At 42.7% G+C, this 26,506-nt stretch overlaps 1 protein-coding gene across 2 annotated transcripts in view; it reads left to right on the top strand.

Moving 5' to 3' along the window:
* The window catches only part of zgc:66433 (uncharacterized protein LOC321250 homolog), a 153,335-nt gene that overhangs the window by 106,279 nt on the left and 20,550 nt on the right, over nt 1-26,506 (top strand). For both annotated transcript variants that reach the window (XM_052022268.1, XM_052022267.1), the window contains exons 3-7: nt 6,542-6,704; nt 11,768-11,900; nt 20,629-20,787; nt 22,568-22,636; nt 23,612-23,803. In XM_052022268.1, coding sequence (XP_051878228.1) covers nt 6,542-6,704; nt 11,768-11,900; nt 20,629-20,787; nt 22,568-22,636; nt 23,612-23,803 — 716 coding nt within the window. The remainder of the gene's footprint in view (nt 1-6,541; nt 6,705-11,767; nt 11,901-20,628; nt 20,788-22,567; nt 22,637-23,611; nt 23,804-26,506) is intronic.

Raw genomic sequence — 26,506 nt, 5'->3', positions numbered from 1 at the left:
TCTCTGTAGCTGTGACACTTTACTCTGTACTGTTATTGTTTTTACCTGTACTACATCACTGCACTTTGTACTGACCCAATGTAACTGCACTGTGTAATGAATTGACCTGTACAATCGGTATGCAAGACAAGTTTTTCACTGTACCTCGGTATGTGATAATAATAAACCAATACCAATACCAGTACCCTTTGATCTACCATCTCTATGCTGACCATTAAGTACCCAACTGTACTAATCCCATTTTCCAGCGCTTGACTCAAAGCAATCTATGCCTTAGCTAGTAAAGTGTTCATATAGTTGTGAAAGTACCAACATCCAACAGCCCTTAGACAGTACGCTCCAGATTCCAACCATCCTCTGGGTGAAAAAATTCTTCCTGAGTTCCCTTCTAAACCTCCTACCCTTTAATGCAAACCTATGCTTTGTGGTTTTAGATGTTTACCCTACATCTGCCCCTCAAAATTTTGTATACCTCAGTCAGGTCCTCACTTCGCCTCCCCTGCTCCCAGGAATACAAACTCAGTCTTTCCAGCCTTTCCTCATAACTGAAACCCTCCATCCCAGGCAACATTCAGGTGAATCTCCTCTGCACCCCCTCCACACATCCTCCCCACAGTGTTGAGACCAGAACTTCACAGAGCTCTCCAACAGTGGCCTAATGAATGTTTTACAAAATAGCACCATGACCTCCCTGTGCCCTGGCTAAGAAAGGCAAGTATCCCATTTGCCTTCTTAACCACCTCGTCTACCTGTGCTGCCACCTTCAGGGATCCTTGGACTTGTTCACCAAGGTCCTCAACACTGCCCAGGGCTCTACCATTCCTACACTTACTATCCTCCTTTGTAGTTCTTCCAAAAAGCATCACTTGCAACTTACCAGGATTAAATTCCATCTGTCTTTGCTCTGCCCATTTTACGAATTCATCAACAGACGACTCTCTTCACTATAAGCAACACCTCCAGTTTCAGTGTCATCTGCAAACAACTTCCTACATGCATGCAAATCATTTATATATATATGAGAACCAGTAGATAGGATAAGATATCTTTATTAGTCACATGTACATCGAAACACACAGTGAAATGCACCTTTTGTGTAGAGTGTTCTGGGGGCAGCCCGCAAGTGTTCCCATGCTTCCGGCGCCAACATATCATGCCCACAACTTCCTAACCCGTATGTTTTTGGAATGTGGGAGGAAACCAGAGCACCCGGAGGAAACCCACGCAGACACACAGGGAGAACGTACAAACTCCTTACAAACAGCGGCCGGAATTGAACCCAGGTCACTGGCGCTGTAATAGCATTACGCTAACCGCTACGCTAAAGGTCCCACAACCAATCCCTGTGGTACACTGCTGGTTACAGGTATTCAACTATTAAAGCAACCCTCCAATACCATCCTCTGCTCCTATTACCAAGCCAATTTTGAATCCAATTATTCAATTATTCCTAAATGTTTTATGTACATCAAATTAATTTTAATCTCTAATGAAAAAAAATGTTTATTTCTTTCTTTTAATTTTAATAGAAAACATTTAAAAACTGTTAAAATCAGTGACAGCTTTACCAGGTGGCTCAGCTCCTTACCCAACGTTGCCTTAGGTTGGAGCTGATAGAGGTGTTCTGGGGCTGGGGCTCTGCGCAGCTGCCTGACGCCTTCTGGCTGTCTGGACCTCGCTGACTGACTCAAGAGCCTGCAAGGTCCCTCAACGTTCCCACCCAGGTGCATGCGCAGATGGGGAGCGGAGGTGATGATCCCAGGGGGCAAGTTGGCTCTAGACTATTGTGAACTTCACAGAGCTGCACTTGGACATGCTTGAAGGCCTGATTTTAAAAACCCCCTTCCCACTCCTAGTGTCTCATGGTAATGGGTCAAGGGAGGAAGTACAGTATTGACAGCTTGGAATGCACCCACTGCATACAGGAAGGATGTGGTTGCACTAGAGAGAGTGCAGAGGAGATTCACCAGGATGCTGCCTGGTTTAGAGTGCATCCATTATGAGGAGAGACTAAGGGAGCTAGGGCTTTAGTCTTTGAAGAGAAGGAGGATGAGAGGAGACATGATAGAGGTGTACAAAATATTGAGAGAAATAGATAGAGTGGACAGCCAGCACCTTTTTCCCAGGGCACCAATGCTCAATACAAGAGGGCTTGGCTTTAAAGTAAAGGGAGATATCAGAGGAAGGTTTTTTACCCAGAGAGTGGTTGGGGCATGGAATGCGCTGCCTGGGGCGGTGGTGGAGGCAGGTACATTGGTCAAATTCAAGAGATTACTAAATAAGCATATGGAGGAATTTAAAATGGATATGTGGGAGGAAGGGATTAGATAGTCTTAGGTGAGGTTTAAAGCTTGGCACAACATTGTGGGCCGAAGGGCCTCTATTGTGCTGTACTGTTCTATGTTCTATGTATGTTCTATGTTCTATTTTGCCTGGATTGGAGAACTTCCTAGCGAGAGACTGGATAGACTGGGCTTGTTCTCCCTGAAGCAAAGGAGGCTGAGGGGTGCTGATAGATGTGTACAGAGGCTCCCTGGAACATGGAAGACAGGACTTATGGAAATCCTGCCATAAATGTTTGAAGAAGCCTAGCAAATACAAGACACCTCCTATGTTACAGGGGAGATGCATTCCTAGAAAACTGTCTATATCATGATTTTCTGTAAGGCAAAACCACATCATCTGTGCATGTGTCAAGAAATGTAAATTGAAAAAATATGATTTTTGTGTTCAGTTATCTGGTTTTTGTTCACACAAATTCCATGAGAGCGGATTTTTATTCCATACTTCAGATGTTTCAATGGTAATTTGTGAGACCTGTAAGGGTGAATGTGTCTCCTTCATTCCCTCTGACACAGCCTCCAGCATCACGCTGCTACATATGATCTCACGTTTCCGTAACGCCTCCCCTCCCCCAGTTCCTCTGACATTGAGAGATCACAGCTGCCAGTATAAATCAGCCTTTTGGAAAGCAGATGTGTGGATCAGGCTTTCATCTTTTACAAGTATCTTCATCAGCCCTCACCTCTCTGCCAATTTTACTCCCAAAGAAGAGTCTTGGTATTTAGGGCTTTTATTGTCAATAATAATCTCTGCAGTTGAACCATTCACAAGGAAAGTTTCTGCCAGAACAGTCTACGTTCATATTGATTCTGAGAACCAAGACCCTGAGCTTTGAATTCCATTCCTTGACAACTTCACCTTTCTTTCTTCCTGTATAAACATTCCCTGAAACCTACTGCTTTGAACAAACTACTCATCATCTGTCTAAATATCTCCTCATATGGATCAGATGTAATCTGTTAGTGCATCTGTGGAGACCTTCAAGACCTTCTACTCTGATGAATGTGCTGAACATATAGTCACTATAAATTGTGCCTTAACTCCTTCATATAGATATTACAGGAATCTAAATCAGGTTTAATTAAATAGTGTAGGTGGAGAAGATTGGATAAGGGTTCAAGGTGAACTCTCTGTGTCAACACTGTTGTCAGAAAGAAGTTTGGAAATTAGACGGGTAATCCCAAGAAGTTCCAAACAAACTACTTATGCTGAAAGTCCCTGGTTTTGATCTTTCATGGTTAACTCTAAATAACAGCTACACAAACTACAAGAGGAGTGGATAAGTGCGAAATTAAAACTATGAGTGTGGTCACCAGAACAGACCTTGGAATATTTAACAACTCAATGTCTGATTGACAGATAAAGAAGGACTTCCCTTTGATACACTCAGCTCCTCCTGATAACATTGTTGGGTTCAGCTACCTGAGGTCAAATTATAATTTCTGTTCATTATATTTATTTTATGAAAAAAAGAACCTCTTAAATAATTGGGTATCTAATAATCCGGTGCTCCGGTTTTCCTAGCTATTCCTTTGGGATTATTTCTCAGGGAGCCCTTGATTCATCGAGCTTTCAAAAATTTATAACACATGCCTCTTGACCCATTACATCTGTGCCAGTCAGAAAGGAGCCACCTAACATGATCCCACCTTCCAGCACAGTCTGTAACACCTGTAGAGAAATGCTTCAGGTAGACACATGGAGAATGGCAGGTACCTGCGAACTCTTACCCTGGGGAGAGGGTCAGTAAAAGCTATCAAGAAATTAGCAATTTTCTGATTACTTTCACTCAGCTTGTCCAATAGTTGAAGAACGATGGCTACACATTACAGATCTGTTTCTACTTATCTACCTCAATATTCTGCGCCAGTGCTCACTGTAAGTCAGGATAGATTGCTGCTTGGTAGATGTGTAACTGAATCTTGGGGTTGGATTCTTGCTTTGAAAAATGGCCAATCCATTGAATGAAAAACAGTCAGTGTCAATAATGGGCAAACCACAATATCAATTTTACACTGAAACGAGTTTACGATCTAGTCTAGTATAAGTAAAATTCATTATATTTTTCAACATTAATTAATAGCATGTTGGCTCAATGGTAGCTCCAGTGGTTATTGTCCACCCAAGGTGTCATCGAGTCATAGATTAATAAAGCATGGAAACAGGCCCTTCGGCCCAACTTGTCCATGCCAACCATGGTGCCCACCAAGCTAGTCCCATTTGCTTGCATTTGGCCCATATCCCTCTAAACCCTTTCCTATCCATGCACTTATCCTTCAGAAATGTCACATATTTTTGGACATCCTTACAATATAGGAGACTATTTCAGCCCAGCAAGTCCCTCTGGCTCACCAAGCAATCCCATTCCCACCAATATTCCCAGTAACCTGTTCTTTCTCCAAATTCTACTACACACCTACACACCAGAGGCAATTTGCAGTGACCAATGAACTTTTTGGGGTGTGGGAGGAAACCTGAGCAACAGGAGGAAACCCATGGTTACAGGGAGAACATGTAAACTGACAACGCTGGAGGTCAGGATCGAACCCAGGTGGCAGGATCGAACCCAGGTCGCTCTACCAGCTGCGCCACTGTGCCCATTCGAAAGCTTTTGAGCTGCTGCAGTCCTTTAATGAAGCCACTTTTAGTCAGAGAGTGCTGTTAGGTAGGGATTCCTGGATTTTGACCCAGTGACACTGAAAGGACAGATAAATCTGTGCCCATGCCTCAATGTGATTTGAAGAGGAAGTTGGAAGTGATGGTTTCTCATGCATCCTTGAAGACGGCAAATGATGATGAGGGAGTTGATGGAAAATCTTTGCTGAGTTACTGCGCCATACTTTGTAGATGTAGCCACTGTGTGCTAGTGGTGGAGAGGGAGGACGTTTACGGTGGTGAATGGGTTGCCAACAAATGGGTCTCTTTGACAAGCTTCTTGAGTATTGGGGCTGCTCCATTACAAGAAAGTACAGAGTTTTCTCTCATGTTCCCGGTTTGTGTATTGTCGATGGTACAAAGGCTCTGAAGAGTCAGGAGGTGGCAGCCACGGTATTATGTATGTATTATTTTGTATTGAGATCTAGACAGGGAGAAGAGATGAGATCTAACTTCCTTGACAGTAAGATAATATACTCCATTGACTGTAAAGCATGTTGGGACTTCCTGAAAGGGACGTAATGGGTGCAATGTAAATGTAAGTCCTTTTCTTTTTAGCATCAATTTCCAAATGCCAGATTAATCAAAATAATTCAACAACAAATCAGCTGTTAAAGTGATAATCATCAGTAATAATGCTTGGTGCCTTAATTCATGAAGGGTCTGGGCAGGATGGAGTCAGAGAATTTGTTCCCAGTGGTGCAGGGAGCAAGATCCAGAGGGCAGAGAATGGAGATGATTACCAAAAGAGATGCATTTTAGGTATGGGCATGGATGGACTGCCAGGGTGGGGAGTGGACGCTGATTCAACCATGAACAACAGAACTTGCGGAGAGTGGTAAACACAGCCCAGTCCTTCACAGGCTCATCACTTCCTTCCATCCAGCCCATCTTCACTGTGCGTTGCTTCAGGAAGGCTGACGGTATCGTCAAGGATGCCTGCCCCCTGGCCATTCCCTTTTCTCTCTTCTATCTTCTGGGAGAAGAAACAGGAGCTTGAAAGCTCAGATGACCAAACCTAAAGAACAGCTTCTTCCTCAAACTTCTCAGCCTCTTTCACATCCCCTTCCTGGTGGTGCTGCCACGTTCTTGGACTCTTAATTCTACCTCTCTCAGTTATTCCGTTATTGTCACTTTTAGCATTTCTTTCTGCACTACTTCAAACTGCACTACAATACTTTGCACCATTCTGCTGTTTTGCACTCATCATTGTATTTATTGTTGTTATTATTACCAGGTACACTGTTTACTCTGCAAGCTTCATGCAAGTAAGAAATTTTATTTCACCCTGGCATATATGACAATAAATTTATCTAAAACCGAATCTGGCTTTCAAAGGAGAATTGGAAAACTACTTGAAAGGAAGGAAAATTGCAGGGCTACAGGGAGAGCGTGGGCGAGTGGGATTCTTGCATGGAGCAATTATGGGCTCAATGTGATGAATCTCAGCATTGTAATCTTTCTGTGAATCTGTTATTAACTGAGACTTCTAAGCCTGAATGTCTTGTGATGTGACTCCTAGGGTTTCATTTGTTTTTAACAGGTAAGAAGAAATCAAAGTTTAAAACTTTCAAAAACTTTTTTGCCAAGAAGAAAAGGAAAGTTACGAGAAGACCCAAAGGAGAAAACAGCCTGAAACCAAGCCAGTCAAGCACTGATGTCAGCACTGCCGAACCTTCTGAAATACAGCCTGACTCTGAGACAGGGTAAGAGTTGTGGGGAACCAGCCAAATGAGGCACTAACTTCCAGAAGTGCATTAGGTCTGAAACTTCCATCCCACTGATAGCAGATTCTTGAACGGACCTCTCGTACGTTAAAGGATGAAATCTTGATCTCCCAATCTACCTCATCGTGGCCCTTGCACTTTATTTGTCTACCTGCACTGCACTTCCTCTGTAACTACAGCACTATATTCTGCATTCTGTTTTTTCCTCATTAATTTAAGAAATTTTAAGAGGGGCTTTTAAGAGGGGCTTGGATGGGCACATGAATGAGAGGAAAATAGAGGGATATGGGCATTCTGGAGGTAGGAGGGATTAGCTATGTCGGCACAACATTGTGGGCTGAAGGGCCTGTTTTGTGCTGTACTGTTCTATGTTCTATGTTCTATCAATGTATTTCAGTACGGCATGATCTGTCTGGATGGCATGCAAAACAAAAGCTGTTCAATGTATTTTGGGTACATGTGACAATAATAAACCAATACCAATATCTCTTATTGACAGCTTATAGATTTATTATTGTCACATGTACTTAGATACAGTGAAAAGCCATCCAGACAGATCATGCGATACATAAGTACATCAAAGTAGTGAAAAGAAAACAGAACGCAAAATATAGTGTTGCAGCTACAGAGAAAGTGCAGTGCAGGTAAACAAATAAGGTGCAAGGGCAACAACGAGGTGCATTGGGAGTTCAAGAGTTCATCTTTTAGTGTATGAGAGGTCCCTTCAAGACCAATACCAATACAACATATTCAACTTCCACTTTGGGTGGGGTGCAGACATGTGGAAGAGGGGTATGTGCAGGGCATACACGTGCGTGAGGTATAATGTAATTAAATGCTCCGTCCCCATGCAGGGTTTTGAAACATCGAGATTTCCCTTCCCCCATAGATGCTGCTCAATCCACTGAGACTTTTTCCCAGGGCGACAATGGTATTGGTATTGGTTTATTATTGTCACTCGTACTGAGGTACAGTGAAAAACTTGTCTTACATACCGATCGTACAGGTCAATTCATTACACAGTGCAGTTACATTGGGTTAGTACAGAGTGCATTGAGGTAGTACAGGTAACAACAATAACAGTACAGAGTAAAGTGTCACAGCTACAGAGAAAGTGCAGTGCAATAAGGTGCAAGGTCACAACAAGGTAGTTCGTGAGGTCATAGTCCATCTCATTGTGTAAGGGAACCGTTCAATAGTCTTATCACAGTGGGGTAGAAGCTGTCCTTGAGTCTGGTGGTACGTGCCATTAGGCTCCTGTATCTTCTACCCGATGGAAGAGGAGAGAAGAGAGAATGACCCGGGTGGGTGGGGTCTTTGATTATGCTGGCTGCTACCCCAAGACAGCGAGAGGTAAAGACAGAGTCCAAGGAGGGGAGGCTGGTTTCTGTGACGCGCTGAGCTGTGTCCACAAATCTCTGCAGTTTCTTGCGGTCCTGGGCAGAGCAGTTGCTGTACCAAGCCGTGATACATCCAGATAGGATGCTTTCTATGGTGCATTGATAAAAGTTGGCTAACACGAGGGGACATAATTTTAAGGTGATTGGAGGAAGGTATAAGGGGGATGTCAGGGGTAAGTTTTTTACACAGAGAGTGGTGGGTGTGTGGAACGCACTGCCAGCAGAGGTTGTGGGGGTAGATACATTAGGGACATTTAAGAGACTCTTAGATAGACACATGAATGATAGAAAAATAGGGGGCTATGTGGGAGGGAAGGGTTAGATAGATCTTAGAGCAGGATAAAATGTCGGCACAACGTTGTGGGCCAAAAGGCCTGTACTGTGCTGTAGTGTTCTATGTTCTATGTTCCTCCAGCAGATTGTTTGTTGCTCATAACGTAATTACATAAAGGAATTCAAATTTTCAAGTGATTTTACCAATCAAGTAGCAACCAAAGTGCTCAATGTCAGCCCTGGTTCAGTGGGGAGAACTCTTGCCTCTAAGTCAGAAGATTGTGAATTCACCCCACTCCAAAGACCTATGCACATAATCCAGGCTGATTGTCCAGTGCAGTGGTAAGGGACTGGTGTCTTTTGGATGAGACATTAAACCAAGGCCTCTTTGGCTCGATCAGGAGAACTATTTCAAAGAAGAGCAGAGGATAAAAATAATATGAGATATTCGCAATTCAGGCAGCACCTGTGGAGTGTTTCTGAACTGATATTTCAGGTTGAGTGGTCAGTGCGGGCAAGTGGTGCTGAAGTAAAAGATCAGCCATGGAACATAGAACACTACAGCACAGTACAGGCCCTTCGGCCCACAATGTTGTTCTAACATTTTATCCTGTTCTAATATCTATCTAACCCTTCCCTCCCAAATGTTAACCCTTCCCTCCTATTTCTCTATCATATTATATAAAACACCACTATTATATCTGCCTCCACCACCAGCACTGGCAGCCCGCACCAGGCACCCACCACTCTGTGTAAAAAAACTTGCCTAACACATCTCATAGAACATAGAACATAGAATATTACAGCACAGTACAGGCCCTTCAGCCCATGATGTTGTGTTGACATTTTATCCTGCTCTAAGATCTATCCAACCCCTCCCACATAGCCCTCCATTTCTCTATCATTCATGAGTCTAAGAGTCTTTTAAATGTCCCTAATGTATTTGCCCCCACAACCTCTGCCGGCAGTGTGTTCCATGCACCCAACACCCTCTGTGTAAAAGACTTACCTCTGATATCCCCTTTATACCTTCCTCCAATCACCTTAAAATTATGACCCTTGTGTTAGCCATTTTCACCCTGGGAAAAAGTCTCTGACTTTCCACTCGATCAATGCCTTTTATCATCTTGTACACCTCTATCAAGTCACCTCTCATCTTCCTTCTCTCCAAAGAGAAAAGCCCTAACTCACTCAACCTATCCTCGTAAGACATGCTCTCCAATCCAGGCAGCATCCTGGTAAATCTCCTCTGCACCCTCTCTAAAGCTTCCACATCCTTCCTATAATGAAGCGACCAGAACTGAACACTATACTTCAAGTGTGGTCTAACCAGAGTTTTATAGAGCTGCAACATTACCTTGCGGCTCTTGAACTCAATGCCCCAGCTAATGAAGGCCAACACGCCATAAGCCTGCTTAACAACCCTATCGACCTGCACAGCAACCTTGAGGGATCTATGGACATGGACCCCAAGATCCCTCTGTTCCTCCACATGATTTCATTGTCTGGTGGAGAAGGCACAAGGGGCCAAATAGTCTAGAGTCATAGAGTAATAGAAAATGGAAACAGGCCCTTCAGCCCAACTGGTCCATGCCAACCAAGATGCCCATCTAAACCAGTCCCATCTGTCAGTGTTTGGCTCATATCCCTCTAAACCTTTCCCATCAATGTTCCTACTTCTGCCTCAATGTCATATGACCTTTCATCAGCGGTGGAATTGTTGTTGGTATCCTTGAGCAATCTTTATCCCCTTGATTACTGCTTCTCAAATCTCCCAGCTTCCTATTAATTATTCTATTTAGATCCCTCATGATCTTGAACTCCTCAATGAAATCACCCCTCAACCTTTTCTGAACAAAGGAGAACAGTCCAGTCTATCTCGAACTGAAGTCTTTTGTATTATGGACCACTGTATTAAATCTTTTTGGCGCCTTTTCTTCCTATACCGTGGTGTCCAGAATTGGTTCGACACAAATTCCTTGCTTTTACATTGTGTCCCTTTACTTCTTAACATGCTTGCTTAACCAGTCCTATTACTTTCAAGGATTTATGCACATATACAACCAGGTGTCTATAAACCCTTTAGAACTGCATCCTTTTGCAGTTCCACCGATGTGATTTCATTAAATTTAATATAGATTTAAGAGATACTTCTATAAGCCATCAAATTAAGTAGAAGCAGTGAGTGCATCAAATATTTTCCTTATTATTCTATGGACCACCAACACGACCAATGAAATGTCATTTATGTTGTAAATGTTGATAGACCAGATCAATAAACTGCAGCAACTGCCATTTCATACTGATGGATCCATTAACAGACCATTGCATTGTAGTTATCTGTCCCAATTCTATTGATTAGTAGGATATAAAAGGCATTGAGGGTACTGTGACACACTTTAGTTTTATCTGTGGCAAAATAAAGCGATTTAAATGCTAGCCATTTGGAATCAAAACAGGGGAAGTTAGAAGTGCTCAGCAGATCAGACAGCCTCTGGAGAGTCAGAAATGCAAAGTTTACTTTTCACATTGGTGATCTTTGGTCAGATCAAGTTGAACCACTTTCCATGAAAGGTCATTAATCTTAAGGACTAACTTTCTGTTTTACTCTCCACTAATACTGCCTGACCTTCTGACTCTTTACAAAACTGTTTCTGTTTTTTTTTCCATCTAATCCATTAATTTTTAAAGGAAAAGTATTTTCAGAATTTTGAGGCTTTTTGTCCATTTCCTTCTATCTGTTTTTGGTTTCTGTCAGTCAGACTACTTTATCATACAAGCTCTTGCAAAATTGTAATGTGACATAGCGCAGAAGATGGCTGTTTGTACTTACGGCAGCTCTTTGGAAGAGTTAAGCAAATATTTCCACACCCCTTCAAATAAAGGGAAGACAGTTGAATAAGCTGATGGAGGCATTTAAGATTATGAATGAAAGTAGCAAGATATTTCCACATCTAAGTACATCGAGATAGTACAAAGGGAAAAGCAATAACAGAATGCAGAATATAGTGTTACAGTTACACTGAAAGTGCAGTGCAGGCAGACAATGAGGTGCAAGGGCCATGATGAAGTAGACTGAGAGATCGAGAGTTCATCTTTATCATACAAGAAGTCTGTTCAAGAATCTTATAACAGTGGGATAGAAACTGTCCTTGAGCCTGGTGGTACATGTTTTCAAGCTTTTGTATCTTCTGCCTGATGGAAGGGGGAAGAAGAGAGAATGACTGGGGTATTGCTTTTAAGACATATTTTTGATGTAGTACAAAAAATGTGCAATTAAGGAAAAAAATAACCTAAAATATTTTTCTTTCCTCAGAAGTATTATCTGATAAACTACTAAGTTATATTCATTAACATTTATTACTTCAGCTCCCAAGGTAATATTGGAAGCAGAGCTTTCTCGCATGACAGTATTTTCATCCCTGAACTATCCATCTCTGAGGCAGTGCCAGTCCGAGGAACATCCCAGGAGAATGTGGCTGGCAGGGTGAAAGCTTTACAGGTGAGTGCTGAGAACAGGTGCCTGCAACCAGGTGTGCATGATAACTGGCAGGAGAAGATCACATGGCCAATCACATCTGTCCCACACTTCCAGCAACAGGATGAAGTGTGAGGTGTCGCATTTTCAGAAGACAAATGAGGGTAGAACTTTCACAATAAACGGTAAGGCCCTGGGGAATGCTGTAGAACAGAGGGATCGAGGAGTACAAGCATATGGTTCCCTGAAAGTGGCATCGGAGGTAGACAGTGTGGTGAAGAAGTCTTTTGGCACATTGGCCTACATCAGTTAGGGCACTGAGTATAGAAGTTGGGATGTTATGTTGCAACTGTATAAGTCACTGGTGATGCTACATTTAAAATATTGTGTTCAGTTTTGTTCACCCTGCTATAAGAAAGATACCATTAAACTGGGAAGAGTGCAGAGGAGATTTACGAGGTTCTTGCTGAGATTTGGAGAGAGGTTGAGCAGGTTGAGACTTTATTTATTGGCGTGTAAGAGAATGAGGGGTGATCTTGTAGAGATGTATAAAATCATGAGGGGCATTGATAGGGTGAATGCACACAGTCTTTTTCCCAAGGTTGGGGAATGAAGAACTAAAGGGCATGGGTTTAAGGTAAGAGGGGAGAGATTTAATAGGAATCTGAGGGGTAACTTTTTCACCCAGAGTGTGGTCAGTATATGGAATAAGCTGCCAGAGGAAGTGATTGAGACAGGTACATTAACAACATTTAAAAGGTACTTGGACAGGTACATGGATGGGAAAGGTTTAGAGGGATGTGGGCCAAATGCAGGCAAATGGGACTGGCTTAGGTGGGAATCTTGGTCGGCATGGACCAGTTGGACCGAAGGGCCTGTTTCCATACTATATGACTCTGTGACTCTGTGAGACAAAGTAATCCGGGATTGATCAGAGCAAAACAAACACATTTACAAGTGGACAGACAAAACCCCTTCAATATCACAATGAAAGACCGACCATGGATTGCAAGGGCAGATAGGATTCAAACCTTACAAACCCCTGACTCAGAGAGAGGATGTTACCAGCTGAGTCCAGGGTTAGGTTGGGCTTGTTTTCCCTGGAGGGACGGAGGCTGAGGGGTGACCTGAGAGAAGTATGTAAGATTATCAGAGACATAAATAGGGTAGATAGTTAAAATCTTTTCCCATGCATGGGATACAAAATCAAGAGGTCATAGGTTTAAGGTGAGAGGAAGGAGTTTTAAAGGAGATTTTTTTTAATGTGGGCAAATGGGACTAGATGGGCATCTCGGTCGCTATGGACAAGTTGGGCTGAAGGCCTGTTTCCGTGTATAACTCGACAACAATGACTCTACACAGTGTGATTGAAATCTGGAACTTGTTGGTAGGTGAGATGGTGGAATCAGATTCAATTACTATGTCAAAGAGGCCTTTAGACCAGCACTTAAGTAGGCAAGGCATAGAAGGATACGGTCCTAATGCAGGCAAATGGGACTCGTGTAGATAGGCTAAAAGATCAGCATGGATGTGGTGAGCTCGTTTCTGTGCTGTACAACTCTATGATTCTATTACCCTATGAGCCAATCTGATGCTAAATACATCAACTAAAAATAATTAAGGTAAATATTGATTTAAAAATTATAGATTAGAAAGGAGTTTAATATCAAAACAACTATCTTTGAGAACGTGTCTGTAATATTTTTTCTAAGAGACAGAAAACTTATTTTATCATTGTTTTCTTTTGTTGCTTATTCTGAAATGGAGACATCCAACAACTGGGACCCACAAAGTTACAAATAACTCTGCTGAACAATTCAGGAGAAAATTCTTTAGCCCGATAACATTTTGCTATGATATGCAGAGAGATGGAGGTGAAGAAGTGTCTTTAAAATGATTGTAGAAAGTATGTGAGGAAAGAATGAGCAGATGTTGAAATATTTAGTTGAAGCAGGGCAAGTGGAGGCTCCATTTGGGATGAATGTCCTGATTCCACACTATACATTCTGTGAAATCTATATAACTCAGTGCTTTAGTAACCGGTGTAACTGTCCTTTACTGTGCGGTCTTGTGTGGAGTAAATGATTGATAGCAATGAGAGGCTAATTTTGTTGAATCCAAGTAGAACAATATGTAGTAAATCAAAACTGTCAACCATAGCTCATTTGATAGCCCCTGGAAAAATTGTGAGCTTAAGTCCCACTCCAAAGTACAGTATCCAGACTGAGTGCTCTAGTGCACTACTGAGGAAGTGCTACACTGTCAGGGTGGCCACCTTTTACACACATTCCTAAATCAATGCCCTGTCCACCTGCTCAGGTGAATGTAAAAGATCCTTTGGTGCCATTTCAAGGACAATCAGGGCAGTTCTCCCTGGTGCGCTGACACCTAGACATTATTAGTTTTTACCTGACTGTTATCACATTGCTGTTTCAGGGAGCTTGCAGTGTGTAACCCTTCTGTCATGTTGTCTAGATTACCTCATTACCTCATGTAAAGAGCTTACAAATATCCTGGGGTTGTGATAGGCCCTGCTATCTATCATTTTTATTTGATTCTGCAGTGTCACTTATGTAATTATTTGGTTCAAAATAAGATTTTAGTCACTTGAGCAGTAAATTATCAAATGCCATCTACCAGAAATTAATATATTTAAGTGAATCTGTGAGAAGATAGCCATTTAAATATTAATACTAAACTCTAAGAAACTAATTTGTAGGTTGAACTGTCTTATGTAATGTCAGACTGCCTCCTATTGTTTGCCTCACAAAGTGACAAGTGCAATATCATGGTGACAGGAGATACATGAAACATGTTGATGTTGAATGTGGTTCCAGAAAATATTTTGGGATCCTCTGCTTATTTGTGTATGGTACAGACAAGTGAATCCTGACATCTTATACTTAATGTGCAGTTGGGAATCATTTCAGCCAGAAATGTCAGAAAGTTAATGATCCAGTAGGCCTTTTTGCCCATCATTCCCATGCCAGTTGAAAAGAACTGCTCTATCTAAACATTAGGGACATTTAAGAGACTCTTAGATAGACACATGAATGATAGAGAAATGGAGGGCTATGTGGGAGGGAAGGGTTCGATAGATATTAGAGCAGGATAAAATGCCGGCACAACATTGTGGGCCGAAGGGCCTGTACTGTGCTGTAATGTTCTATGTTCTAAACCTAGGAAAAGGATTTATGCAGCAAAGAGTCTTGTTTGCACACAGAATTAAAGAGGCTTTCCAGTTAGATAATCATGTACAAAGAATTAATCTGCTAGACACTAGTTGCTCTGGTTATTTTAATGGAGATATAAACCCAGTTATTTTACACACGGTTATTTTTAAAAGCATTATAGAAGAATAGGAGAGAGAAAGAGAGAGAGAGGTGGGGAAATGTTTGCTTACAGTTCAAAGATGAAACTTACATTAGCTACAAAACCCTTCAGCACAGAGTCAAACCTCTTCCTTTCCAACAGTCTGCCCCAAGATGACTCCCGCCACACTAGACAGTAGCCTCGATGACAATTGGACCTGTGTTTGGGATAGTTTTATGATGCAGCTGCAGTAATTCTCAGTTGCTGCACATTAGATGCCGCACAGGAGATGGGGAAACTCAACCAAGTGAGCCTTGTCCGATTTGAAACCATTTCCGGGAGATGAAGCAAGTCATTCTCCATACCCAGGGATGCCTGCAGGAGGAAAACACTGCACCTTCCACTTTTGCTCTTCAATTTTAATTTTAATTCACTCTTCCACTCCTTCACCATCATCTCCCTATTCATCAGTGCCTCTCACCCTCCCCCACGAAAATGTTCAGTTCTCTCCGTATTTTTGTTCAATGTTTCTCTCCCTCCTTTATCTTGCCTTTCTTATTACTATTTACCTTCCCTTTAATTCATTTCATCCTCCTTCTTTTCAATTCTCTCACTCTCTTTTGGTTCTTTGAGGAATCAAGAACTGGGGGCACAGGTTTAAGGTGAGAGGGGAGAGATTTAATAGGAACCTGAGGGGCAACTATTTCACCCAGAAGGTGATTAGTATATGGAACGAGCTGCCATGTACTGGAAGTGGTTGACGCAGGTACAATAACAACATTTAAAAGACGCTTGGACACGTACATGGATAGGAAAGGTTTAGAGGGATACAGGTCAAATGCAGGAAAATTGGATGAGCTTGGATGGGCATCTTGGTCGGTATGGACGAGTTGGGCCGAAGGGCCTGTTTCTGTGCTGTATGAGCCTTCGATTCTCTCTCTCCATTCCCTCCTCCCACCCCAGCCACACCCCACACTCTCGATTTTCTACTGACCCTCCTCAGATCTCGACCCAAAACATCGACTGTCCATTTCCCTTCACAGATGCTGCCTGACCCGTTGAGTTCCTCCACATCTTGATTGCTTCTTCCTATTATCTTTCTCCACTGCTCTCATCCTTTGCTACTTCTATTAACTTTTCTTTTTCTTGTCACCTATGGTTACTACAAATAAGGAGCACTGGAGAAACAATTTAAATGCTTAAGCATTTGATCTCCACCAGTATTTGTTGAGTTAAACATTACCCTTCCATAATATAAGAGAAACTAACCTTTCATGACTAACAATCTAATCACAAAACCAGCTCTTAACATCTCTGATTTTGAAGTTTCTTTACATCCATTTGCAGTTCTGACTTGTATTCAATGATTAACACCTAGAATTATAGAAGGAGACCATTTGGTCCATCATGTTCCTGCCAGTCAAAAAAGAACTCTCCAATCAATTCCCAGCTAATCCCTTCTAGCACTTTACACCACAGTCAATTCTAGACACTCTGTGAAATGTGTAACTTTAAGATGATTTAAGAAATTAATTATTTAGGGTGGATAGATATGAAATACTGGTGGTGGGGAGATCAAATATAAGGGGGTATGAACTTCAAAATGGAGCTAGGCTGACCTTTGATGGGGGCACACAAGGGCTGAGGGAACTCTAAACCCCTCTGCCTCCTGAGCAATGTTGAAGCTCTGGATCAATTGAAAGTTTCCATGACTTGTTGGATAAGGCTATGAAGAATTATAAACCTAGAGCACGTTGATCAAGCTAAGATTTGGAATAGTCATTGCCTAATTGAATGACTCAGGGACCCAAATGGCTTTAATCTTGGACCAAAGTCCCTAACTTCTCAGCTAGAAGAGTCTGCAAGAGGGGAAGAAGCCAAACTGGGAGACAAACTGTCCAGTTATCCACCAGAAAATTGGATAACTTGAGATTTTTGATCCCTGTGGGGCACTATCATTCCACAGGACTGAAAAGTTTAAGAAGTAATTTATTTTGTGCTGCTTTCTTCAGACTCAAGTTAACAACTAATTTACTTGCAGTGATAATTTTTATAAGCAAGAACTGGCCCACAAAGCCTTAAAGGGACAACATGTTAAAAACAGCTGCAGTTCAGCAGCTGAATATTTCACATGCACTCAAATTGGGAGAGCAGTTTGTGGATAATTTACTAACTTCTTTCATAATTTTCAGAAATATGACTATAGTTCTTTAAAATTTATCGTGGAGGTGTAGTAGGAGAGCACATGGCTGTCACGTGACAGTAAGAACACTAACCCCTCTGGTCGGAGGACAGCATTGTTCCTCGGATCAGAAGTGACACCACCGTCAATCAAGGTTTGGCTCCACCCCACCCATCAAGTGTGGGCATAGGGATTGGCCTTGGAGAGCACCTTTGTTCCTGAACCTGCCTGACCATTGGCCTGTCTAAATCACCTGGCCAGGCTCCACCCAGCACTATAAAAGAGTGTTGCACTGCCCTGGCCCTCTCTCTTTCGACTTCCCCAGGAATAGTGAGACAACGCTGCAGAGACCACTGGTAAGAGTGTAAAACCATGTGGTTTGGGAGCGTCTTAGTCAGATTCCAGGGAGTGTTAGGGCCAATGCTTATTTGGGTCAAGGTATTCAGGCATTGAAGTGTTTATCCCTTGATAAGTTGTACCTTCTTTATTGTGTGTCTGTGAGTGTGTGTGTATCTCATCCTCGTTGCGATTCCCCCTCACATTTGCGGTCTCCTGCATGTGTGTGTGCGAGTGTGCATCCATTCCCATTCATTCTGTCCCCGTGTTTGCCTTTGTGATTAAACTATTTTTAAAATCCAAAGCCTGTGTCCAGAGCCCTTGATCTTTAGGATTCCAAAAGAACCTTTTCACACAACAGGAGGAAATGTCCCTCTGCTGGACAAGCCCAATCTAGGGTTTTTCTGCTATTTTAGCTTGTGAGTACTTGACCCATAATGTGATGGCTAATACAGTATGCTTGAAAACCCAGCAGAGTTAAATTCCTGAGCCCATCTCCCCTGTCAGCTGAGAGATTTCTTGCATCAAATATTGAGATTTTGAGTATAGGAGTCAAGAAGTTATGATGCATCTCGATAGAACTCCGGTTAGGCCGCATTTAGAGTATTGCATGCAATTCTGGTCACCTCACTATGGGAAGGATGTTGAGGCTTTAGAGAGGGTGCAGAGGAGGTTTATCAGGGTGCTGCCTGGATTGGAGAGCATGTGCTATCAGGAGAGGCTGGACAAACTTGGGCCCTTTTCTCTGGAGCGGTGGAGGCTAAGGGGTGATCTGTTGGAAGTGTATAAAATTATGAGGGGCATAGATAGGGTGGACAAGCAATATCTTTTTCCCATTATTGAGTGATCCAACACCAGAGGGCATGCATTTATGGTGAGAGGGGGTAGGTTCAGAACAGACGTGAGGGTTTTTTTTAATGAGAGAGTGGTGGACGCCCGGAATGCGTTGCCTGATAGGGTGGTGGAGGCAAATTCATTGGGGGCCTTGGATGGGCACATGAATGAGAGGGAAATGGAGGGATATGGGCAATCTGTAGGTCGGAGGGATTAGCTATGTCGGCACAACATTGTGGGCCGAAGGGCCTGTTCCGTGCTGTACCGTTCTATGTTCTAAATATGAAGGTGGGCAAAATTTGAGAGTATATTATCAGTAACGGGGAATGGCATAACACAGAAGTGGTAACATCCTTCTTTGCAGCACAGAGTAGGTTTTGTTTCACTGGATTTATTTTTATTTCCTTCCTGCCTTACAAAACAATGACTTTTGTAAGAAAACGATTATTTGTTGCTACTCCCTCACCTCTGACAGGACAGACCCTAAGACCAAAGAGAAGTGGTGCAGATATTACAGCACAATCCTCCTCCAACGGCCCCAGGAATATCTGTGTGGGTGACACGAACAATCCTGCTAAATAACACTTATTGCAAACTGTGGATGCTCACTGCGGACACAGTTCCGGTGACCCCGGTTCGATTCTGATCTCCAGTGCTGTCTGTGTGGAGTTTGCATGTTCTCCCCGAGACCGCGTGGGTCTTGGCCGGGTGCTGTGGTTTCCCCCACATCCCAAAGGCAGGTGGGTTGGTGGGTTAATTGCTGTAAATTACCCTTAGCTTGTAGATCAGTGTAGAATCTGGGAGCAATTGATGGGAACGTTGGAAGACTAAAACGAATTCAGGCGGAATTCGTGTGAAAATGGCTGCTTGGTGGTCAACACAGACGGTGGGCCAAAGGGCCTGTTTCCGTGCTGTATCTCTCTGTAACTTTGACTAACATATCATGACATTCTCATTTACAGTTTATCTTTCAATCAGGAAATGCCATTAAAAATAACAGTCTGCAATTGCATACATTTGTAACAACGTGCATGATCGAAAGAGGCTGCAGAGGGTTGTAGACTCAGCCAGCTCCATCACAGGCACAACCCTCCCCGTCACCAAGGACATCTTCAAAAGGCAGTGCCTCAGGAAGGCGGCATCCATCATTAAGGACCCTCACCACCTGGGACATGCCCTCTTCTCATTACTACCATTGGGGAGGAGGTACAGGAGCCTGAAGACCCACACTCAACAATTCTTCCCCTCCGCCATCAGATTTCTGAACAGTCCATGAACACTACCTCGTTATTCCTCTTTTGCACTATTTATTTATTTTTGTAACTTATATTAAATTTAATGTCTTTATGTCTTGTACTGTACTGCTGCCGCAAAACAACAAATTTCACGACATATGTATTTCATGACATATGTCAGTGATAATAAACCTGATTCTAATTCTGACCTTTCCTATCCATGTACCTGTCCAAGTACCTTTTAAATGTTGTTAATGTACCTGCCTCAACCACTTCCTCTGGCAGCCCATTTCCATATACTGACCACAATCAAACTGACTGCGATCAAACTAAACCTGTCACCCAGTCAAATAACAAGACAGGTGCTCAAAACCTTAAACAGCAGACAGAAACTGAATTGAGTCTGCCAGACAGAAGGCCCTTTCCTAAACTGTAAGTTGTAGTTAGAATGTAGAACATTACAGCACAGTACAGGCCCTTCGGCCCACGATGTTGTGCCGACATTTTATCCTGCTCTGAGATCGATCTCACCCTTCCCTCCCACACAGCCCTCCATTTCTCTATCATTCATGTGTCTATCTAAGAGTCTCTTAAATGTCCCTAATGCATCTGCCTAATGTAGTTAACTGCAGATCGTTCACCTGATACAGTTTGAGTCCATGAGAAATATTCTGTTGATGAAATGCAACTGTTTTTTCTCCTAATGTCCCTTTAAGGCTTTAAGGACCAGTTTTTGCTGATAAAAATTATCAGTTGAGGCTGAAGAAAGAAGCACAAAATGCATCATTTCTTGCATTTTGAGTACGATAGTCTGAAAACTTACATTAACTGATAAACCATTGCCTTTTCTTAGTTACAACTTGAACAGAACATCCGACTGGCTTCCCCTGGTGTGTTGATCTCTTCCAAAAGGAGTGAGGATGCAGGAACTATGTCTGAGGATGATGGGCTGCCCAGAAGTCCTCCAGAAATATCATCTCTTCATGCAGTTCTGAGGTGTTCAACTCCGAAGGTACAGCAGATCCTATTGTTAATGGAGAGGGTGTGAGAAGGTGGGGTGAGCCCATCAGGGCCAATCTCAACTGCTGGCTTCATTAAGTTGCTCTAATGATTCTTCTTCCCAGCCAAGTGGACAGGCTATATAGAAATGGGCAATTCTTCTTCATAACTCTTGTGCAGACCTTGGAGTCCAGAGACTCCAGTAACTTATGGGGTTTAAAGAACTTTAGAACAATCTCCAGGTCATAGTCTTGTAGCAATGAAACAGGCCCTTTGGCCCAACTTGTCCATGCCAACTGTGTTGCCCAGCGAGCTAGTCCTATCTGCCTGCATTTGGCCCATAGCCCTCTAAACCTCTCCTATCCATGTACTTATCTTGATGGCTTTTAACCTGCCTCAACCACTATTCCTGGCAGCTCATTCCAAATATGCACCACCCTTTGCGTGAAGAAGCTGCCCCTGATGTCCCTTTTAAATCTCTCACCTCTGATCTTAAGACTATGCCCTCTTGGCTTTAGCATCTCTTCATTGAGGAAAAAGGCTATGTGCTTTCACCCTGTCTGTGCTCATGATCTTATACACCCCTATCAGGTCACCCCTCAATCTCCTATGTTCCAGGGAACCTCTCCTTGTAACTCAGGCCCCTAAGTCCAGGCAACATCTTGGCAAATCTTTTCTGCACTCTTTCTAGTTTAATAACATCTTTCCTATAACAATTTGACCGATACTGTGCACAATACTCCAAATGCAGCCTCACCAGCATCTTATAAGGTCACAGCAGGCTGAGAAATCTGTCCCCACCGGAGCAACAGTTCAAGGTTTTGCATGTACCTAGTTGAATGCTGACACAATTGACTGCAGATGCTGAAATCTGGAACAACAAACAGACTATATGTTCCTGCAGCAGATTGTTTGTTGATCTACTTGGATGCTATAGTTTGAAGAAGGGTCCTGACCTGAAATGTTGACCGCCTGCTTTTCTCCACGGATGCTGCCTGGCCTGCTGAGTTCCTCCAGCATCATTGTGTTTTTCATCTAGATTCCAGCCTTTGCAGTCCTTTGTTTCTCTAGAATTACAGGAAAGCGGTGGTGAGATAAAAGATCAGCCAGCCATGTTCTTGTTGAATGGCAGAGCAGCCTTATGGTTGCAGTGACTGCAATTTGTCCATCATTGCTTGTCCCTATTCTATCTGTACATTCATTTTTACCATGAACTTTCCATAGCATACAATAAAATCAGCACCAGTTTATATAAAAAGGGATCAAAATAATATTCCTGGTGATCTATTAAGATCATATCATGTTAAAATATGAATAGTTACAAATGGTGAACATAACAGACTCTGAAAGGAAGCAAAACAGATTCATTTGAGGGGTTCAGTCAGGTGGATCGAGTGAGAAAGCTCAGCATTAGAAAAGCTTGAGAGGAAATGTGATAAAGGTGTCTAAGTTTATCAAGGGTCAAGTCAAGTCAAATTGAGTTTATTGTCACATGCACAAGAACATTTGTTTCTCTGCTACAGTCTGACAGGTTTTGGAAGAAGCTAACCTCAAAAGTTCCTGGGTTTGAGGTGTAAAAGGGCTTCAGAAAAGAGGGAATGAGTGGATGGAAAATTGTCCCAGAACAGAGTCAAAAACTACCCCAGAGTATTTCCTCTAACTTTGTGCATTGTTCCTTAAGAAACTTCCTCCACCAGTTAAGGGCTGTTGTCTACTGACTCTTCAGGCATGTGTTAGACAAGCATAGCCAACCTTTGCCCTTCACTGACCCTCTTTCTGTTTCCGCCCCACAGTGTGCTGCCCCCATTGAGCGACACAACTCTTTAAGTTTAGGTGGGACTGAGAGTGAAGATGAAGAACTGGTAAGTATTTAACCATTCTCTTTGGAGATGATATTGAACATAATATATGTAATTCCAAACAACAAAGCCTTGAAACTTATACAATGAGATGGACTCTTGACCTCACAATCTACCTTGTTGTGACCTTGCACCTTATTGTCTGCCTGCACTGCACTGCACTTCCTCTGTAGCTGTGACACTTTGTACTGTGATTGTTTTTACCTGTACTACATCAATGCGCTCTGTACTAACTCAATGTAACTGCACTGTGTAATGAATTGACCTGTACGATCGGTATGCAAGACAAGTTTTTCACTGTACCTCGGTACAAGTGACAATAATAAACCAATACCAAATTGCTGTTAGTTCAAATAAGGATGAGCTAAATACTGCGGAATGTAATTTGACCTATTTTGTCACTGTCACCTCTGTCAAAATAATCCATATTTTACTCTGCTGTTGACCTATTAACCTGTCATAAAACCAGAAAATGTGGGAAGCACTCAGCAGATCAGAGAGCATTTGCACAATAGAAACAGCATTAATGTTTCAGGCCAACAACCCTTCATTAGAACCATTTGACAGATGTTAAATCTGTCTCTCCCTCCACAGATGCTGCCTGACCTGCTGAGTGTTTTTGTTGCAACTATAAGTGTTTTGTTGACAGTGAACCACCTTGGGATGTCCTAAAGTTGTGCAAGGGGGTATCTATTTGCAGGCTTGTTTGTTCTTTTAGTTCCCAGTTGTAGAAAACAGTTTCATTTAATTTGTGATAACTAAATTAATTCAGTCAGTTCGAAAGGAGAGAGGGAAGTGTTTCCTTGGAAGTGCAGGGGTGGAAACACACCCATAAGAAGTGCGTGTACTAAATGACTCGGGACGATTACAGAAAAAGGAAAAAAAGTCTCTTTCTGTGAGATTTGGCACAAGTGCTCTGCTTTAGAATGAACTGTTGTTATGGTAGTCCAAACTGCTGTCTACATTTCTATTTTACAGATATCCTCGATGCCTTCTTCCAGACCCCTCTCACCACTGGTTCACATGACAACCAGCTCTGACTCACTTCCTGTTGATTTCAGCTCCCCAGCTAGTTCACTTGCTTGTTTGAATAACTCTGCAGCAAAACACAAGATTGCTGTCAACCCTCGTAGACAGAAGTTCTTTGCCAAGCAGACGAAGCCGACTATTGTAAGAATGCAGTCTCCGCTGACAATTGCAAGAAAAAAACAGAAACATATGAAACACTTTGTCAAACTTATCCATGCACTGTAATCCAAACTGTGGCTCTTAACACCAAACCACCCCTATCAAATGCATTCAAAAAGACAAATACAACAGAGGTTTTGAACTGTATGTTTAACTTCATTCTCTCAACTACAGTAAATAATGTAAGCTGCGAAGTACCCTATAATTAACCCTCAGAGTCATAGTGTCATAGACTAATACAGCAAGGAAACAGGCCCTTCGGCCCAACTCATCCATTCCAACCAAGATGCACACCTTAGCAAATCCCATTTGGCCCATATCCCTCTAGACCTTTCCTATCCATGTACTTATACAAATGTTTTTTAAATGTTAGTATTGTACTTGTCTCAACTACTTTCTCTGGCAGCTCATTCCATATAGGCATCACCCTCTGCATGAAGAATTTGCCCCACCAGTCCCTTTAAATCTTTCCCCTCTCACTTTAAACCGATGCTGCTTTGCTTTTGGTTCCCTTTCTCTGGGAAAATGAAAAACTTAACTAATTTGATCCAGGATTTGGCATTTTATTAAATCTAAACAAGAGAACAAGTTAAAACTAAAAATAATAGACACAGATAACATTCTTCAGCACATGTTAACCATCTGTGTTCACACAATTGGTTTCTTTAGTATGTTTCTGGTTATTTTCTTAGCTGAATGTGTTTGTGTTTAAAGCAATAGACTGTCTAGGAATTGGAGTCCACTCTTATTTAGGGGCTAAACAAATGTTATTGTTCGCTATAACATCCAACTGGGGGAATTCCCAACAAATATCACGGTATTGGTAAAATTCACCCTTGAAGTTATCAGGATGGTTTTCACCTTGTGAAAGCTGCATTAAAATGTGGTCTGTGTGGTACCCACAGGAGCTGCCTCCAGGGATTGTAGCTGTCATGTCTTTGTTGCTTGGAACCATGGGAAGTGGGTCATGGACTTAAAGACCTCTCTCCATGACAGTCACAATACAGGGGCACAATAAGCTGCCATAGAGGTGAGGGAAGCCACGGGGTAGTGTCATAGTCATACAGCACAGAAATGGACCCTTCGGCCCAACTGCTCCATGCCGACCAAGATTCCCATCTAAGCAAGTCCCATTTGCCTGCATTTGGCCCATATCCCTCTAAACCTTTCCTATCCATGCACCTGTCCAAGTAGTAATTTCAATGTTGTTAATGTACCTGCCTCAACCACTTCCTCTGGCAGCTTGTTCCATACACAGACCATCCTCTGGGTGAAATAGTTGCCCCTCAGGCTCCTATTAAATCCCTCCCCTCTCACCTTAAACCTATGCCCTCCAGTTCTTGATTTCCCAACCCTGCACATTGACCCTATCTATATCCCTAAGAGGAAAACGGGTCATCAGTGCGTGTGGGAACATCACTCCAGTGATTGTGCTCTCAGACTGAGTCCCATGCAGCGAGTGGCCCCAATTGCACTCTGTGGATTGAGCTTATTGCTCAGGTAGAGGTCACACCAGTGCTGGCTGAGGTCAGCACTGAAAAACTCAGGCAACAACATATTGGGCTCCCAGGTAGGACCCTTTGAATTGTCTCCTTGCTGCCTGACTGTGAGGTTTGCTCCTTTTACCGAAGGTCGTCCATTGCACCTTACTGCTCCAATTTCTGGGATGACCTCATCATAAGTGCGAATGGACACCGTAAGAAAAACTATCTGTGCTGAGATAAATGAAGCCCACAAGTGTCCAGTCCAATTTCCCGTTGGGTGGAACTCCCACCAGAAGTGGTTGCTAATGCATCAACATATCCGTTCTTGGAGTCATAGAGTAATACAGCACAGACAGGCCCTTCAGCCCAACTTGTCCATACCGACCAAGTTGCCTACCTGAGCTTAATCCCATTTGCCTGCATTTTGCCCATATCCCTCTAAATCTTTTCCATCCATGTACCTGTCCAAATGTCTTTTAAACATTGTAATTGTTTGACAGCCCGTTCCATATACCCCCCACCTTATGTGTGAGAAACTTTCCTTCAGATCCCCTTTAAATCTTTCCTCTCTCACCTTAACCTTACGGCCTCTAGTTTCTAGTTCCCTTTCCCTGGGAAAAACACTGTGACCATTTACCGTATTTGTCGTATTATGTGTGAATGATGCTTGGTTGTGTAGTGGGTCACATTAGGAAGTGAAGTGGTTGAGGCAGTGGAGGGTACAGAGAAGTGGCCATGAGTTGGAGCCTGAAGCTGCAACTTCAGATAACGTTGCTCAGTAGGAACATATTGTTGAGTAATAGAGCAGGGGAAGTCAGGGATTCGTCGCTCCTCAGTGGTGAAGTGGCCACAGGATACAAAGCCATTGCAGTAGAGTCTTTGGCTTAGAGAGGAGACATGAGAATGGAACAAGGCTAGCCACACCCAGCAAGGTCAAAAATATATATTGGGGAGGAGGTGGTTGAATATGTCAAAGGCTGTAGACAGGAAGAATGATAAGGAAAATTTTACCACAGCCACAGAGGATGTCATCCAGAGGATGTGGGATTGTTGACGAGGGCAGCATTTAAGATATCTTTATTAATCACACGTACATCGAAACACACAGTGAAATACATCTTTTGTGTAGAGTGTTCTGGGGGCAGCCCGTAAGTGTCGCCACGCTTCCGGCACCAACATAGCATGCCCACAACTTCCTAAC

This window comes from Pristis pectinata, chromosome 8 (assembly GCF_009764475.1).
Source record: "Pristis pectinata isolate sPriPec2 chromosome 8, sPriPec2.1.pri, whole genome shotgun sequence".
NCBI classification, from domain to species: domain Eukaryota; kingdom Metazoa; phylum Chordata; class Chondrichthyes; order Rhinopristiformes; family Pristidae; genus Pristis; species Pristis pectinata.
This window is presented reverse-complemented; position numbering and strand designations above follow the sequence as displayed.